A 17,322-nucleotide genomic window follows, 5' to 3' on the forward strand; every position below is an offset into this window, starting at 1 on the left:
CACACCCCTAAGAAGTGCTCAGTATACTCCTTCGATTTTGGGGTTGGTGGTCCTGGTGTACTGCATTGTATAGCTGGGAGTTGTAGTGCATCTCACATAGAACTTACTTCACTGCTCATATTGTATTGGGGTGATAAAGCGTGTGTACAGTTGTTGCCCATACCAGATAGCATCACCTAAACTAGTGTGTACTACACTGTATAGCTGGGAGTTGTAGTGCATCCCGCATAGAAATAACTTCACTGCTCATTGTATTGGGGTGACAAAGTGTGTACAGTTGTTGCCCATACCAGATAGCACCACCTAAACCAGTGTGTATTGCACTGTATAGCTGGGAGTTGTAGTGCATAGAACTTACTTCACTGCTCATTGTATTGGGGTGACAGAAAGTGTGTACAGTTGTTGCCCATACCAGATAGCACCGTCAAGCACCCCCTAAACTAGTGTGTACTGCACTGTATAGCTGGGATTTGTAGTGCATCCTGCATAGAACTTACTTCACTGCTCATTGTATTGGGGTGACAAAGTGTGTACAGTTGTTGCCCATACCAGATATCACCGTCAAGCCCCCCCTAAACTAGTGTGTACTGCACGGTATAGCTGGGATTTGTAGTGCATCCTGCATAGAATTTCACTGCTCATTGTAAGGGGGTGTCACAGTGTCTGTGTATACTTCCGGCCAATACCATATTGTACCGTACAGCCCCCCCTAAACTAGTGGGTACTACACTGTATTGCTGGGATTTGTAGTACACCTGCATAAAACTTCACTGCTCATTGTATTGGGGTATCCCAGCATGTGTCTAGGTCCAGCCACTACTAGATTGTACCGTACAGTCCCCCCTTAACTAGCGGCTACTACACTGTATTGCTGGGATTATTAGTACACTACCCCTCAAGTGATGATCCCTTTGCATGAGACAATTGCCAGATCCTCAAGGATCAAAGTCAAATTCAAAATCAAAACAGCGGTGGGGGGAGAGGTGGTGAGTCACTTTATGCAGGGAATGCAGTCAAATAAAAAATTGAAAGGGTGGTGGCGGGGGTAGAAGTGAGTAGTTACATTATGCAGGGAATGTTACCCCAACTGCTGCAGTCAAATTGAAAATCGAAAGGGTGGTGGCGGGGGTAGAAATCAGTAGTTACATTATGCAGGGAATGTTACCCCAACTGCTACAGTCAAACTGAAAATCGAAAGGGTGCTGGGGGTTGTTGGCTACTTGTTGGCTACTGCTGGGCCTTAACTGGGACCCATGTAGACTACTGGTGTGCCTACCCTTGCCTCGTTGTTGCTGGGCCTTAACTGGGACCCATGTAGACTACTGGTGTGCCTGCCCTTGCCTCGTTGTTGCTGGGCCTTAACTGGCACCCATGTAGACTACTGGTTTGCCTGCCCTTGCCTCGTTGTTGCTGGGCCTTAACTGGCACCCATGTAGACTACTGGTGTGCCTGCCCTTGCCTCGTTGTTGCTGGGCCTTAACTGGCATCCATGTAGACTACTGGTGTGCCTGCCCTTGCCTCATTGTTGCTGGGCCTTAACTGGCACCCATGTAGCCTACTGGTGTGCCTGCCCTTGCCTGGTTGTTGCTGGGCCTTAACTGGCACCCATGTAGACTACTGGTGTGCCTGCCCTTGCCTCGTTGTTGCTGGGCCTTAACTGGCACCCATGTAGCCTACTGGTGTGCCTGCCCTTGCCTTGTTGTTGCTGGGCCTTAACTGGCACCCATGTAGACTACTGGTGTGCCTGTCCTTGCCTCATTGTTGCTGGGCCTTAACTGGCACCCATGTAGCCTACTGGTTTGCCTGCCCTTGCCTCATTGTTGCTGGGCCTTAACTGGCACCCATGTGGCCAACTGGTTTGCCTGCCCTTGCCTCGTTGTTGCTGGGCCTTAACTGGCACCCATGTAGACTACTGGTGTGCCTGCCCTTGCCTCGTTGTTGCTGGGCATTAACTGGTACCCATGTAGCCTACTGGTGTGCCTGCCCTTGCCTCGTTGTTGCTGGGCCTTAACTGGTACCCATGTAGCCTACTGGTGTGCATGCCCTTGCCTTGTTGTTGCTGCGCCTTAACTGGCACCCATGTAGCCTACTGGTTTGCCTGCCCTTGCCTCGTTGTTGCTGGGCCTTAACTGGTACCCATGTAGCCTACTGGTGTACCTGCCCTTGCCTCGTTGTTGCTGGGCCTTAACTGGCACCCATCTAGACTACTGGTGTGCCTGCCCTTGCCGGTAATGGCCACTTAATTTTTTTTTATTTAATAACCTTCAATTTAAATTTTAAAATCAAATCGACTTCAATTAAAGTGCAATTTTTACTGTTCAAAGGAACAGACAGTGATAATGGTGGATCCTAATTTAGCATCCTTGTGTTATCCATTTCAAACCATATGACCTGTGGATGTGAACTTGCGGGGATTCTCTGTTGTCCTTTCATTTTTTAGCTCGGGGCCTCTTAAGAAGACTGTATTGTTATTCTTCGTCCCTACCTCCAAAGAGATGCCTATCACGCACAACTTCATGAGGGTGTGAGGCTAAATCTAGCCATAATACAACTATTTTACTTTTAGGCGCAGCAGCACTGCATCAACAGGCGGTGCTCAAACTGCTGAACAGCATCTTCTACCTTCCTTGGATGTTTTAGCCGTTTTGAAGGCAGGATTGACCAGGCCTTTTAACAGTAGCTTATTTCCTTTCTTAGATGTTGTAGTAGCCTTTTTGAAGGCATGATTGACCAGGTCTTTTTAATACACAGGCTACCGCACTTGCTGTCTCTTAGAGACTCTTTAAAGGATTGAAAGTGTATTTGATCAAATTCCGAGGCCTCTTAAGCAGACTGTATTGTTCCCTGTGTCCTCACTGCCATGCTCTGACATCACACTACGTCTGCGGAGGAGCGGGACTGGTTGACGGGGGCCTGCCGATCGCGCCCCCGCCAACCAGCCTGCTATTTTATTTTATTTTTTTTGTCTAGCCGTGGCCGGGGCCTCACCACCCCCAGTCGAGAGGCATCAAGTGTACCCTTGATGGTGAGTGCTGACTGACAACTGGCCTAGCCAGTTAGCTGTCAGCACCCGGGTTCATGTCCACTACATATCCCAGACCCTGGACTCACTCCAATTTTTGGTTGGCTCACTTGCTTCCTCACTGACTTGTAATGGTTCTCTGGGTGCTCAATGCCATGCTGCTTCTGGCCTAATTTTTGGGAGGCTCACTTGCTGCCTCACTTACTTGTAATGGTTATCTGTGTGTTCAAGGCCCTGCTGTGTCAGGCCTAATTTTTGGCAGACTCACTTGCTTCCTCACTGACTTGTAATGGTAATCTGTATGTTCAAGGCCCTGCTGTGTCTGGCCTAATTTTTGGGAGACTCACTTGCTTCCTTACTGACTTGTAATGGTTATCTGTGTGCTCAATGCCATGCTAGGTCTGGTATAATTTTTGGAAGTCTAACTGGCTACCGCTTCTACCTTGTTCGCTCTGTTCTCTCCGCCATGTTGTGTCAGGCTTAATTTTTTGGTGGTTCATGATATGCTACCTGTTTTAATGGTTCCCTGTGTTCTCAAATTCCAGGGCCTCTAAAGAAGACTGTATTGTTCTATGTGTCCTCACTGCCTGACGTCACACTACATCTGCAGAGGAGCGGGACTGGTTGCCAGGGGCCCGCCGATCGCACCCCCGCCAACCAGCCAGCTGTTTTTTATTTTTTTGTATAGCCGTGGCCGGGGCCTCACCACCCCTGGTCGAGAGGCATCAAGTGTACCCTTGATGGTGAGTGCTGACTGACAACTGGCCTAGCCAGTTAGCTGTCAGCACTCGGGTTAATGTCCACTACATATCCCAGCCCCTGGACTCACTCCAATTTTTGAGTGGACTCACTTGTAATGGCTGCCCTTGCCTGAATGTTGGCTAGTGCTGGGCCTTTACTGGCATCCATGTTGACTACTGCTGACTACTGGTGTGCCTGCCCTTGCCTCCATGTTGGCTACTGTTGGGCCTTAACTAGCATCCATGTAGACTACTGCTGGGCCTTAACTGGCATCCATGTTGACTACTGGTGTGCCTGCCCTTGCCTTCATGTTGGCTACTACTGATGATCTTGCCTGGCCTCCATGTTAACTACTGTTGCTCCTGCCTGGCCTCCATGTTGGTTACTGTTGCTCCTGCCTGGCCTCCATGTTGGTTACTGTTGCTCCTGCCTGGCCTCCATGTTGGCTACTGCTGATCCGGGCAGTTCTCTGTGTGCTCAATGCCATGCAGTGTTTGGCCTAATTTTGGGGAGGCTCACTTTCTTCCTCACTCACTTTTACTGGTTCTCTGTGAGCTCACTGCCATGCTAGGTCTGGTATAATTTTTGGAAGGCTGACTGGCTACCGCTTCTACCTTGTTCACTCTGTCCTCACCGCTATGCTGTGTCAGGCTGAATTTTTGGGTGGTTCATGATAAGCTACCTCTGTTTTAATGGTTCCCTGTGTTCTCAATGCCATGCTGTGTCAGGCTGAGTTTTTGGGTGGTCCCTATGCCTACCTCTGTTTTAACCAGGCTGTTGCACAGAATTAGGCATAATGGTGCATTTGGCAGCCTCAGAGGCATGCATACATGCTGCCCCTGCTGTTTCCTGTCCATTTTCGTTTCCATCAATTTCTGAGGTTGACAGGTTTTCACACGACCTTCTCTCTACCGAACTTGAGTCCCCTCAAAAAATGCTCGAGTCTCCCATTGACTTCAATGGGGTTTGTTACTCGAAACGAGCACTCGAGTATCGGGAAATACTCGGCTCGAGTAACGAGCACCCGAGCATTTTAGTACTCGCTCATCACTAGTTAATACTTGTCCAGAATACTTTATAGATACTGAGTATAAAGTATCAAAATTCATTGTTTGAAATAACTGTATCAGAAATCACAGACCATGGACCATAAATTTAGAACATTATAAGAGATGTGTTTTGGGATTGAATATAGTAGTGTCTGAACAAGTGAACAAAGCTATTAGACTATGTCACAATAAGCTACGTGCTTTGTTGTGCATACTGTGGTTACCATATGGGAAGATAAAGAGATAGGCCTCCATATCAGGCAGTATGGATCCCTGACATCTTTCTTTTTTGTTTCAGAGATAAGAGTAAGGGTGTAGCACACTAGTGACCAATAGCAGAGTGTCTGCTTTTTGTTGACCAAGTCCAGTTCCCTTTAAAAGGATATGACAAGTGCTATGCATTAGGGACTGTCCAGTTCATCTTCACTGACCTGAACCAACCATGACTTTCTCCGCTGCTGAGCAGGCTGCCATCACCTCCATTGCGGCCAAGATTGCTGGCCATGCTAATGAAATTGGAGCAGAGGCTCTGGAAAGGTAACGCAGACCTCTCTTTATTATTTCTATATGTCTAATAAATGTAAGGCCATGTTCACACAATGCAAGTAAAGTATTAATCATGGCCGTTGTTGACGATTTGCAACACAGCCGTGATAAATACATAACTGACATTGTGCTGCAGCTGAGGGAATCCATAGTATACACTCCGGCTGGAATTGCTAACCGCCACGCAAAATCTGACATGTCAGTTTTCTCGGCCGCTATTCATTGAATAGCGGCTGCAGAGAACCTGTCGGTTCACTCAATGGTGCGTGTGGATCTGGTTGCCTAAACGTTTTACATTTTATTGCAAACATTTATATTATTATTGTTCTTCTTCTTCTTCTTCTTCTTCTTCTTCTTATTATTATTATTATTATTATTATTATTATTATTATTATCATCATCACCATTCATTTATCTATCTATCTATCTATCTATCTATCTATCTATCTATCTATCCATGTATTTTTTTATATATATTTTATAGTGACTACATCTTTGATTTCCCTGTAGGCTGTTCCTGAGCTTCCCTCAGACCAAGACCTACTTCAGCCACTTAAACCTGAGCCATGGCTCCAGTGATCTCAGCACCCATGGAGGAAAGATTGTAAATGCCGTTGTCAATGCTGCCCAGCACTTGGATAACCTCGATGGTGCCCTGTCCACCCTCAGTGACCTGCACGCCCAGAAGCTCAGGGTTGACCCCGGAAACTTTAGAGTAAGTCATTCATTCAAAATACATAAAGGAAGATTTATAAAAAAGTAAAAGTAATGTCTTTTTCTAGAAGATCTGGAATACTGCAATGTTTACACAGGAAAATAATGCCGAAATACAACCATAATTATTCAATGTAATAATGTGCTATATTAAAGTCAATGGGAAATTGGCCGGAGTGCACTCCCTGTATAGAATAACAGCCGTAATTAAGTATTTCTGTAAAAATAATGAACATGCCCTTTATTTACAATCTGCTTTTGCACAATATGGCTGTTTCTTTCCACCCATTCACAGTCATATTTTGCTTTTATTTTACTGTGTGTGAACATAGCACAAGTCTGGCCATGTAATTTTTGTTTCAACATGCAGGGGCAGGGGGGAACATAAAAAACATCCCCCTGCACAAATGACCTCTCGCTGATCTCCGGGATTTCCACCAGAGCCAGCGTGATTACCCGGTTGATGGACTGACCACTCAGCCAATCAGTGACTGGATTGGGATGCTGCTGCAGTCACTGATTGGCTAAGCGTTTAGTCCATCAGGCTGGACAGGTATTTTTCCCTGAGTTTTCTGATGGGGTCCTGTAGCCAGTCACATAGCGGATTGAGGACATGGGTAGAGTAAGTAAAAATTGGTTGTTATGTTCACCCATGTCCCTGCTGCCTATAAGATTTCAGCCAGGGCTGGACTTCTCCTTTAAAGCTTGTAAACATATTTGTTATAGATAATAAGTTTTTGTGACTTATTATAGCAAATTGCATTTTCTGAGCTATTACTTTATTACTGGGTCTGTAGTAAATAAATAATCCTATATTCACTATGATGAGACAGGTAACAGTTATGTAATCACTATTCATTTGATGGTATGATTCCTAATGCTACTCTGTTTCTCTTGTAGCTGCTGTCCCACTCCATCCAGGTGACTCTGGCTGTCCACTTCCCCGGTGACTTCAACGCTGTCGCTCAGGCTGCCTGGGACAAGTTCCTGTCTGCTGTCTCCTCCGTCCTGGTGTCCAAGTACAGATAAACTGGGCTCAGTGTGATAACTGGTTGTTAACGTGACTTAACCAGTTCAATAAAATGTATTTAAACATTTGTGACTCTGTGTTGATTACTACATACATGACAAAGAAGAAGAATTATTTATATCAATACATATATCACACAGGTGGGTTAGTTTGGGGGCAGGTAATTATCTCCAGGGTCTGGTCTGGGGTCTGTATTTATTTAGGGGGTCTGGTTCTGTATTTCTTTAGGGAATATTAATTAAATGGTCTAGTTTGGGGGTTTGTATTTCTTTAAGAGGTCTTGTCCCCTAAAGAAATACAGACCCCAGACTAGTACTTTTAACCCTTAGAGAACTGGGCCAATTTGCATTGTCACATTTCCGGTTTTTTTTTACTCCTTGTGCTTAAAAGGCCAAAGCACTTGCATTTTTCCTCCCCATTTTTCCACCCCATCTGAAAACTTACTGCGGCCTTATCCCACGTGTCTAGTGGGGTTGATCGCCTCCCCGCGACATAGTCACGGAGGGACGATCCTTGCTTCCATAACTGGCCGGGGTCTTCGCTGTAATGGCGCTGATCCCGGCTCGACACTCGATTGCCGAATCAAGTGCCGATCTCATTGATCTATGCAGTATAACTATACTGCATAGATCTCAATGAGAGATCAGTGTACTTATACTAGAAGTCACCCAGGGGGGCTTCTAGTATAAGTGTAAAAAAATAAAGTGTTATTATTCATAAAAAAAAAACCTCCCCTAATAAAAGTTTGAATCACCCCCCCTTTTCCCATGTTATAAATAAAAATAAATAAACATGTTTGGTATTGCTGCGTGCGTCATCGCCCAAATTATTAATGTATCACATTCCTGGTAAACGGCGTAAGCGCAAAAAAATCCCAAAGTGCAAAATTGCACATTTTTGGTCTCATTAAATCCAGAAAAATTTTAATAAAAAGCGATCAATAATTGGCATATGCGCAATCAAGGTACCAATAGAAAGAACACATCCTGGCGCAAAAAATGACACCTCACACAGCCCTATAGATTAAAGGATATAATCGCTATAAGCCTGGGAATAGAGCGATTTTAAGGAACATATTTTTGTTAACAATGATTTGAATTTTTTACAAGCCATCACATACAATAAAAGTTATACATGTTACATATTGTTGTAATCGTAACAACTTGAGGAACATATATAACAAGTCAGGTTTATCCCATGGCGAATGGCGTAAAAACAAATACCCCCCAAATAAAAAATGCATTTTTTTTCCAATTTCACCACACATTTACTTTTTTCCAGCTTTTGCAGTGTACTTTATGAAAAAATTCAGCCTGTCATTGCGGATTACAATTAGTGGCGCAAAAAATAGGGGCTCATGTGGGTTTCTAGGAGGAAAAATGCAAGTTCTATGGCCTTTTAAGCACAAGGAGTATAAAAAAAATGGAAGTGTGAAAATGCAAATTGGCCCGGTTCTCTAAGGGTTAAAAGTACTAGTCTGGGGTCTGTATTTCTTTAGGGGTCAGACCAGGCATCTGTATTTGTTTAGTCTGGTCAGAAGTCTACTGGGTACCATATTGTAATTTAGTGGCCCTCTTTACACTTTCAATCCTCTTCACCACTGGGGACCACTAGAGACAATGTCTTATGAGCAGGCTCGGACTGGCCCACAGGGGAGCAGGGGAATCCCCCGGTGGGCCCTACCCCTTGGTGGGCCCCTGATCAGGAGCTGGGCCTCCCTGTTTAGCAGCTCCAGGATGACATATAATCCCCCAGCACTGCTGCACACGCCTGTCACCCGGTCATTCATTTCTTCTATATAGTAACCTAGGGTTTCATCTTATTATATATTATTTTATCAAGAAACTTAAATGGCACGCTATGCTGTTTGCATAGAGTGACTGACAAGTTACTAGGAGTGAGCTAGCATTGCAGTTCACATACACAGCTCCATGCAAAGTCGCTATAGTAATGTGAAAGGTTTGGCGCTGGTTATATCTAGTATATGTAGGGAGGGACCCTAGAATCAAATTCCCTGGTGGGCCCAAGGTACCCCAGTCCGACACTGCTTATGAGACAAAATGTTTTATGCAGCAGCACCCAGGGGTGTAGGGGGCTACAAGCTCCCTTAGAAATAAAGCCATGCAGGTATCAGCAGTTAATGTTAGTTTAAGGGGATTGTTTTGTATTAACAATTGGACTTGGACCTGTGGTTCTATATGGTGTCTTCTCGTTGTATATATATATAATGGGTCTGATTTGGGGTTAGTATTTATTTAGGGCAGGCATGTCCCTAGTCCGGCCCGCGGGCCATTTGCGGCCCGGGTTCCGAACTTTTTCGGCCCCCAGGTATCCAACAGCAGCAGATACGTTGCGGCTTTGCCGCTGCCGCTCTTGTCGCCACGCCACTATAGTGCACAGAAAAGGAAAGCCGAAATCTCGCGATGTCCGAGATTTCGGCTTTCCTTTTTCGTGCACTAGAGTACTGAGTACTGACATCTCGGACATCGCGAGATTTTGGCTTTCCGAGATTTCAGTACTGAGTATAGCTGGAGATCTCGCACGTCGTGAGTTCTAGGGCTGGGGATTCTTACAACTCCTCAGAGGTCAAGGAGGCTGATGACCTCAGCTTAGTTATATATAACTTATATAAATAATATATATTAAAAGTTCCAACGCCACCCTACTCTTCCAGAAGGGTTAGACCAGCAGAGTCCTCGAACAAAAAATTTCTGCAGCCATACATAGGTAGTGGTAGTCTCTGAAGAGGAGTGTATATTTAGGGGATGTGACATGGGGTCTTTATTTAGTTTGTGGGTATGTCCTGTGTTCTGCACAAGCCTTTCTATTGTTGCACCAATCTCTAGTTAAGCAACATGACTGTGCTTATTTTAGCATTCAGCAGGGCACAGGGGAAAATCGTCAAGAAGATATATTAACTTTATAGTATTTTAGGGGGTCTTGTACTTTTTAGGGGGGTCTGGGGTCTGTGTTTAGGTAGAGTAATTGTTCTGGGGTTTTATTTATTGAGGAGAAGTGTGGTCTGTATTGATTTACAGGCCTGTATTTGTTCTGATCTGGGATGTGTATTCGTTTCGTATTCGTATTTATGAGGCCTGGTTTGGTGTCTGTATTTGTTCATCAGTGCATGTCTAACATTACATTTGTTTAAGGGGTCTCAGTCTGTGTTTGCTACTATCAATTTTCAATCTACATAATTCTCACATTCGCTATACATATAGCTAGACATGTCATGATTAAGGGGGTGTAAGCCACCTGAAACACGTAGACATTCATCCTCGGGGAGATGCTGGTCTTTGGATTTTATGGATCTAATACAATAAAGATTGAAGATTTTTTGCTTAAAAACTGATCAATTTCTTAATGTCTATGCGCACGTATACGAAGTTTGATTGTGCAGAGTTTTAACCAAGGAATGGTGAGCTGGCTTTCTACTTTTCTTATGTGGAAAACTGGTAGAAACACAAGTTAGAACATTTATTAAGTCCAGCGTATTTAGCACAGGGCTTAAAAATGTCCCTTCAGTGCCAATGGTCACCAAATTTATATAAAGTAGCAGTGCGTGGCAGTGGACAATGTTACAGCACCACTGTTTTTCTTGAGTAATAATCCACTACATTATAAACCTTGGGGCACATATGAAATGTTTGCCTTTTCCTTAGTGTAAGCCCTGCTCGACTGATGGGTGGCCAGTGGGGGTACAGCAAGGTGGGGAGGGGGCATGACTCCCTCCTGTGTCTAATTTATCACAGTTTATCATGGCAGAAATCTACACCTGCCTATTAGTAATTCCAGCAGAACAGTGCTTGTCTTAAAAATATGGAAATAGTTAAAAAATATACTGTGTGCACAGTGTACATGAGAAACAGTCATCTGATCCTTACGCCAGTTATTCACAAGAAAAGACAAGACACAAAAATAGAGTGCACTCCACAAACTAATGCTAAATCACTTGAAAAATAATTTTATTTAAATTGAATATAAAAAAAAAAGGAAAAACACCAAGAGACAATTAAAAACACTTAAACTCCCAATAAGGGACCATAAATTCATGGTTAACCCAAAAGAAAAAATAATATTGAGTGTGTAACCTACAGGGGGCTGCATACAAATAATATTTCAACCATGATCTGAGTAATGCTGTGTTAACACGAAACGATTAACGAATTTGCACGATAACAATCGAATTCGAACGATAATCGGACGTGTAAACGCAGCGAACGATCAAATGACGAGCGAGAAATCGTTCATTTTGATCTTTTTACATGTTCTTAAATTGTCGTTCGTCATTCACAAAAATTTTGCAGATCGTTCCGTTTAAACAGTCCTTCACCGATTTAACCTATGTGCGAGATAGGCTTAAGCGATCGCAAAACAATTGCAAAACGATTTTTTCCGTACAATATATCTTTCTGTCTAAACACTGATCGTTATAAAAAAAAAAAATTGTTACTTCGAAATCGTTCATCGTTCGATCGGGCAAATTATCGCTCCTTGTAAACCCAGCATAAGAATGACCAATGAACAGCTAAATAGACAATTTTATAATCAGGTATTGGAACACAAAAGAATAATGGTCTAGAATGTTACTTATACCTTGTATAGCGTACATATTGGTAATATTATCCTTGTTGTAATTGGCTTTATTTTTAGTAAGAATATGGTGTTATATAGATTTAATCCATAACAGTATAATCCGAAAATGTATGTGATGATATGTGTTACTTGTATTCTGGCATTTGGTAACTATATGACTGTTATACAGAGCAAGACAAGCTGCTGAAAAAATTCTTCAGTCTATCCTCCCTTGTGTAAACTATACATATGGTGTCGTTGAAGGGCACACTTTGTGAGAAGCCAAACTATAGCACAGTTAATTTGCTACTGCTGAGCCCACTCTATTTGTACTCACTTAACATAGTTGTCCCTTATATAGTTTTTGCACACAAGGATAGTGGGCAAATCACAGTGTTCATATCCAGGGCCGTTTTAATACATTGGTGGGCCCAGTGCACAGCCCTCAAGAGTGGGCCCCCCCTTACCTTTCTGCACATTGTATAATGTACTGAATTTGCCCCCACACTGTATCAAGAGCCCCAATACATACAGTAGTTACCTTATAACACTATTTCCACCATTCAGTAATTACATATTACATAAAAACTGCACTAAACAAAACAGAAAGATATCACCATTGATACCATTACATAATACCGCCACACCATGACCCCTATCAGTACAAGCCTATAACAGAGTGACGTTACATCCAGTGTCTCACCGGAGGCGTCTTCTCCGATCAGAGTCTGTCACCTTTTCTTTTTCTCTCCATCCAGCGTGGGCCACCTTGAAGTCTTCTCCTGGCTGTGAATCTTCTCTCCAGAATCTGCCAGACAAATATTTTAGGCTCCAACACATACAGTAGTTAGGTCCCTTGTACCCCTATACAGTAGTTACACCCCTCTGTACTCCTACATAGTTACACCCCTCTGTGCCTCCATAGTTTTAAGGTGTCCCTGTAGTATATAGACCCTCATGTGCTCCTCCAGTTATATACAGCCCTCCTGTGCGCTCCCCCATTAGTATATAGCCCCCCTGTGCACTCTCCCCAGTAGTATATAGCCCCCTGTGCTCACCCACAATAGTATATAGCCCCCCTGTGCTCTCCCCCAATAGTATATAGCCCCCCTATGCTCTCCCACAATAGTATATAGCCCCCCTGTGCTCTCCCACAATAGTATATAGCCCCCCTGTGCTCTCCCACAATAGTATATAGCCCCCTGTGCTCTCCCCCAATAGTATATAGCCCCCCTATGCTCTCCCACAATAGTATATAGCCCCCCTGTGCTCTCCCCCAATAGTATATAGCCCCCCTGTGCTCCCCCTCAATAGTATATAGCCCCCCTGTGCTCTCCATAATATATAGCCCCCTGTGCTCTCCCCCATAGTATATAGACCCCTGTGCTCCCCAATAGTATATAGCTCCCCTGTGCTCCCCAATAGTATAAAGCCCCTGTGCTCCCCAATAGTATATAGCTAACCTGTGCTCCCCAATAGTATATAACCCCCTGTGCTCCCCCATAGTATATAGCCCCCTGTGCTCCCCAGTAGTATATAGCCCCCTGTGCTCCCCATAGTATATAGCTCCCCTGTGCTCCCCCATAGTATATAGCTCCCCTGTGCTCCCCCATAGTATATAGCCCCCTGTGCTCCCCCAAAGTATATAGCTCCCCTGTGCTCCCCCATAGTATATAGCTCCCCTGTGCTCCCCAATAGTATATAGCCCCCTGTGCTTCCTAATAGTATATAGCTCCCCTGTGCTCCCCAATAGTATATAGCTCCCCTGTGCTCCCCCATAGTGTATAGCCCCCTGTGCTCCCCCATAGTATATAGCTCCCCTGTGCTCCCCCATAGTATATAGCCCCCTGTGCTCCCCCATAGTATATAGCCCCCTGTGCTCCCCAATAGTATATAGCCCCCGTTCTCCCCCATAGTGTATAGCCCCCTGTGCTCCCCCATAGTATATAGCTCCCCTGTGCTCCCCCATAGTATATAGCCCCCTGTGCTCCCCCATAGTATATAGCCCCCTGTGCTCCCCCATAGTATATAGCCCCCTGTGCTCCCCCAAAGTATATAGCTCCCCTGTGCTCCCCCATAGTGTATAGCTCCCCTGTGCTCCCCAATAGTATATAGCCCCCTGTGCTTCCCAATAGTATATAGCTCCCCTGTGCTCCCCAATAGTATATAGCTCCCCTGTGCTCCCCCATAGTGTATAGCCCCCTGTGCTCCCCCATAGTATATAGCTCCCCTGTGCTCCCCCATAGTATATAGCCCCCTGTGCTCCCCCATAGTATATAGCCCCCTGTGCTCCCCAATAGTATATAGCCCCCGTTCTCCCCCATAGTATATAGCCCCCTGTGCTCCCCAATAGTATATAGCCCCCGTTCTCCCCCATAGTATATAGCCCCCCTGTGCTCCCCAATAGTATATAGCCCCCGTTCTCCCCCATAGTATATAGCCCCCCTGTGCTCCCCAATAGTATATAGCCCCCGTTCTCCCCCATAGTATATAGCCCCCTGTTCTCCCCCATAGTATATAGCCCCCTGTGCTCCCCAATAGTATATAGCTCCCCCTCCCATATAACATTGAAAAAAACAAACACTTTTACTCACCTGGGTCCACGCGTTCCTCTTCTCTTCCCTCTTGAGGCCGCACTTCCTGTGGTCACAAGAGGCTGCACTCCCCTTACCTTCGCGCCGACGCTCTAGTGACGTCGGGCGCTAGAGGGAGAGCGCGGCCTCTTGTGACCGCAGGAAGTGCGGCCACAAGAGTGAGTGACTGACAGGGAGGGAGCCAATGGCTCTCTCTCTGTCAGTGTCGCTGCTGCTGCAGCGCTGAAGCGCCGCAGCAGCAGCGGACGGGGGCAGCGGCGGACGGGGGGGCCCTGCAGGGGGCGCCATGGAGGGGTAAGTAGATTACCCATCCATGGCGCTCCCCCATGACAGGCTGGTGGCCGGAGCCCTGTGCGACCGCACTGGTCGCACATAGCAACGGCCGGCCTGCTCGGGGGGGCCCCTTTAACCAGTGGGCCCGGTGCACGTGCACCATGTGCCCTCTGGTTAAAGCGGCCCTGTTCATATCACATTTCGGTATCCATTGCAAATATCCCTTTGATTTATCTATTATTTTCTAACAAGTTTAAAGCAGGAGTCTGGGGATTTCGAAAATGAGGCAGCTGGCAGGGGCAGTGGGAAATTGATTACAAGTAGTAACTTACCTCCCTGCCTGCAGTGAGCGGCGGGACCGGCCTTGGGAGGCAGGGGGCTGGAAGGTATTTTTCCCCAGGTTGTGATGACGTTGTGATGGCCAATAAGTGACTGAAGCGGCATTCCACCCCATTCACTGACTAGCTTAGCAGCCAGTCCATCAGCCACGTTGTGACGTGAGATCCCAGAGCCCAGCAGGGGTTAAGAGGCCGGTGTAATAGGCCAGAGTATACCCCCAGTCCAGACTATACCCGGGGTTAAAATGGCCTAGGCTAGATTATACCCCAGGTATATTTTGGCCTAGGCTATTTTATACCCCGGGGTATATTTCGGCCTAGGCCAATTCATACCCCCTCAGGCCATTTTAAACCCCCATGAAATCAGTAGCATTGAGTGATATACACAAGAATTACTTAATTTTTCAACATTTTATTGGGGATTCGGCTTCGTCTGCTGAGTTAAAGTGACACTGTCACCCCCTTTGTTCATTTTGACATCTCTACACAGGTGTAAAGGGTAAATTTAGTGTTTTTCATACCTTATTTCATATCATATGTCATGGTGCTTGTTCAAGTAAAAAGTGTCCTTTTATCATCTGCAGATTGTATTTAGTGGGCGTGGCCTCGCGGCACTAGCGCCACATAACCCCGCCCCCAACGGCACAATTGGCCCCGCCCCCTCGTCGGCCATTGGAACAGGCTGGCCGAAAGGTCTAGACTCCACCCCCTTTACGTTGGACAACCAATGGGCGTCAAGGGGGCGGGGCCAACCGTGCCGTTGTGGGCGGGGTTATGTGGCGCTAGTGCCGCGAGACCACGCCCACTTAATACAATCTGCAGTTGATAAAAGGACACTTTTTACTTGAACAAGCACCATGACGTATGATATGAAATAAGGTATGAAAAACACTAAATTTACCCTTTACACCTGTGTAGAGATGTCAGAATGCACTAAGGGGGTGACAGTGTCACTTTAAGTGAAAAGCTGACTGATGAAAATCTTAAAAATCTAAACACATTGGAGGAGATTTATCAAACATGGCGTAAAGTTAAACTGGCTCAGTTGCCCCTAGCAACCAATTCACCTTTCATTTTACAAATAGTCTGTGAGGAATGAAAGGTGGAATCTGATTGGTTGCCTTCCCCATAGGTACCATTCACACTAAGCAAGAACGTCAAAATTCCACAGCAGAGCGTTCCACCGCGGAACCCCGCCGTTCTCATTGTCTCACTGTGAGTGAAGGAGAGGGCGCACAAGTGTCCGCTCCCTCCCCTCTCCGCTCAAAGAAATGACATGTCATTTCTGTGAGCGGAGAGTGTCGGCAGCAAAGAAGAGCGCGCCCTCTTCTTCACTCAAAGCAGCACACTGAGCGCGGCGGGATTCCGCTATGAAAAAAAACAGACTGCAAAAAACGCATAAATTGTGCAATAAATTTTCAAGGCACTTGTGTCTAATGATGATTTTTTGCGCAACAATGCGCAGTGATGGGACAATGACACCTACTGTCATTTCCATGTAAGCACTGTACTGTATTTATCAACAAGAGGAAGCAGCTATGTGTCTGAGTATGATAAAAAAAACAAACCTGCACACTTTTCAACAAATTAGAGATAAATTGAGAAAACCAGTGAAGTGATAACATTATGACCTGGAGGGAGGTATTCTGGCCTAGGCTATGTTAGACCCCCTGGTATAGAATATATCCCCTGGGTTATACTGTAGCCTGGGTCAGAATTGAGAAAACCAGTGACATGATAACTTAGAGGGATATAGTCTGGCGGGGTATATTGTGGCCTGGGCAAGACTTTCCCCAGGTTTATAGTACGGCCTAGGCTATATTACACCTCTGGGTATGAAAATATCCATATTTTCAACAAATTAGAGATAAAGTGAGAAAACCAGTGAAGTAATAACATTATGGCCCGGAGAGATATAGCATGGCCTCGGCTGTTTTACATCCCCAGGTGTAGGGTTTATCCCCCGGGGTATACTGTGGCCTGGTTCGACATTAGATGGATATATTCTGGCCTGGATGAATATATTCTGGTCTAAGCTATGTTACACCCTGGGGTATAGTTTGATCTAGGCTATATTACACCCCGGGTAGAGTTTGGCCTAGGCTACTTTATACCCCGGGGTATACTCTGGCCTAGGCCATTTTATACCCCGGAGTATACTCTGGCCTAGGCCATTTTATACCCGGGTATAATCTGGACGGGGATTAATCTGGCCTGCTACACCAGTCCCCCGCCTCGCTCCTGGATTTAACCGCGGGCATGCAGAGAGGAAAGTTCCTACTTGTAATCAATTTCCAGCCTGCCGACTGCTGCATTTGTGAAATCGCTAGACTTCTCCTTTATAAACAGGGCCGGCGTTAGGGGGGGGCAAAGAGGGCAGCTGCCCAGGGCCCCCATCCCCCAGGGGCCCCCTGCCCCAGTTACAGTGAGTGTTAGGTGC

The 17,322-nt window shown here is 45.6% G+C and overlaps 1 protein-coding gene across 3 annotated transcripts in view; it reads left to right on the forward strand.

The window, feature by feature from the left end:
• Positions 1-7,131, forward strand: part of LOC138802191 (hemoglobin subunit alpha-5-like) — a 32,170-nt gene extending 25,039 nt beyond the window's left edge. For all 3 annotated transcript variants that reach the window (XM_069985377.1, XM_069985379.1, XM_069985378.1), the window contains exons 2-4: positions 5,111-5,349; positions 5,869-6,073; positions 6,973-7,131. In XM_069985377.1, the coding sequence (XP_069841478.1) occupies positions 5,255-5,349; positions 5,869-6,073; positions 6,973-7,101 (429 nt within the window). In that variant the 5' untranslated portion in view covers positions 5,111-5,254 and the 3' untranslated portion in view covers positions 7,102-7,131. The remainder of the gene's footprint in view (positions 1-5,110; positions 5,350-5,868; positions 6,074-6,972) is intronic.
• The last annotated feature ends 10,191 nt before the right edge of the window (positions 7,132-17,322 follow it).

Source organism: Dendropsophus ebraccatus, chromosome 9 (assembly GCF_027789765.1).
Source record: "Dendropsophus ebraccatus isolate aDenEbr1 chromosome 9, aDenEbr1.pat, whole genome shotgun sequence".
NCBI classification, from domain to species: Eukaryota; Metazoa; Chordata; class Amphibia; order Anura; family Hylidae; genus Dendropsophus; species Dendropsophus ebraccatus.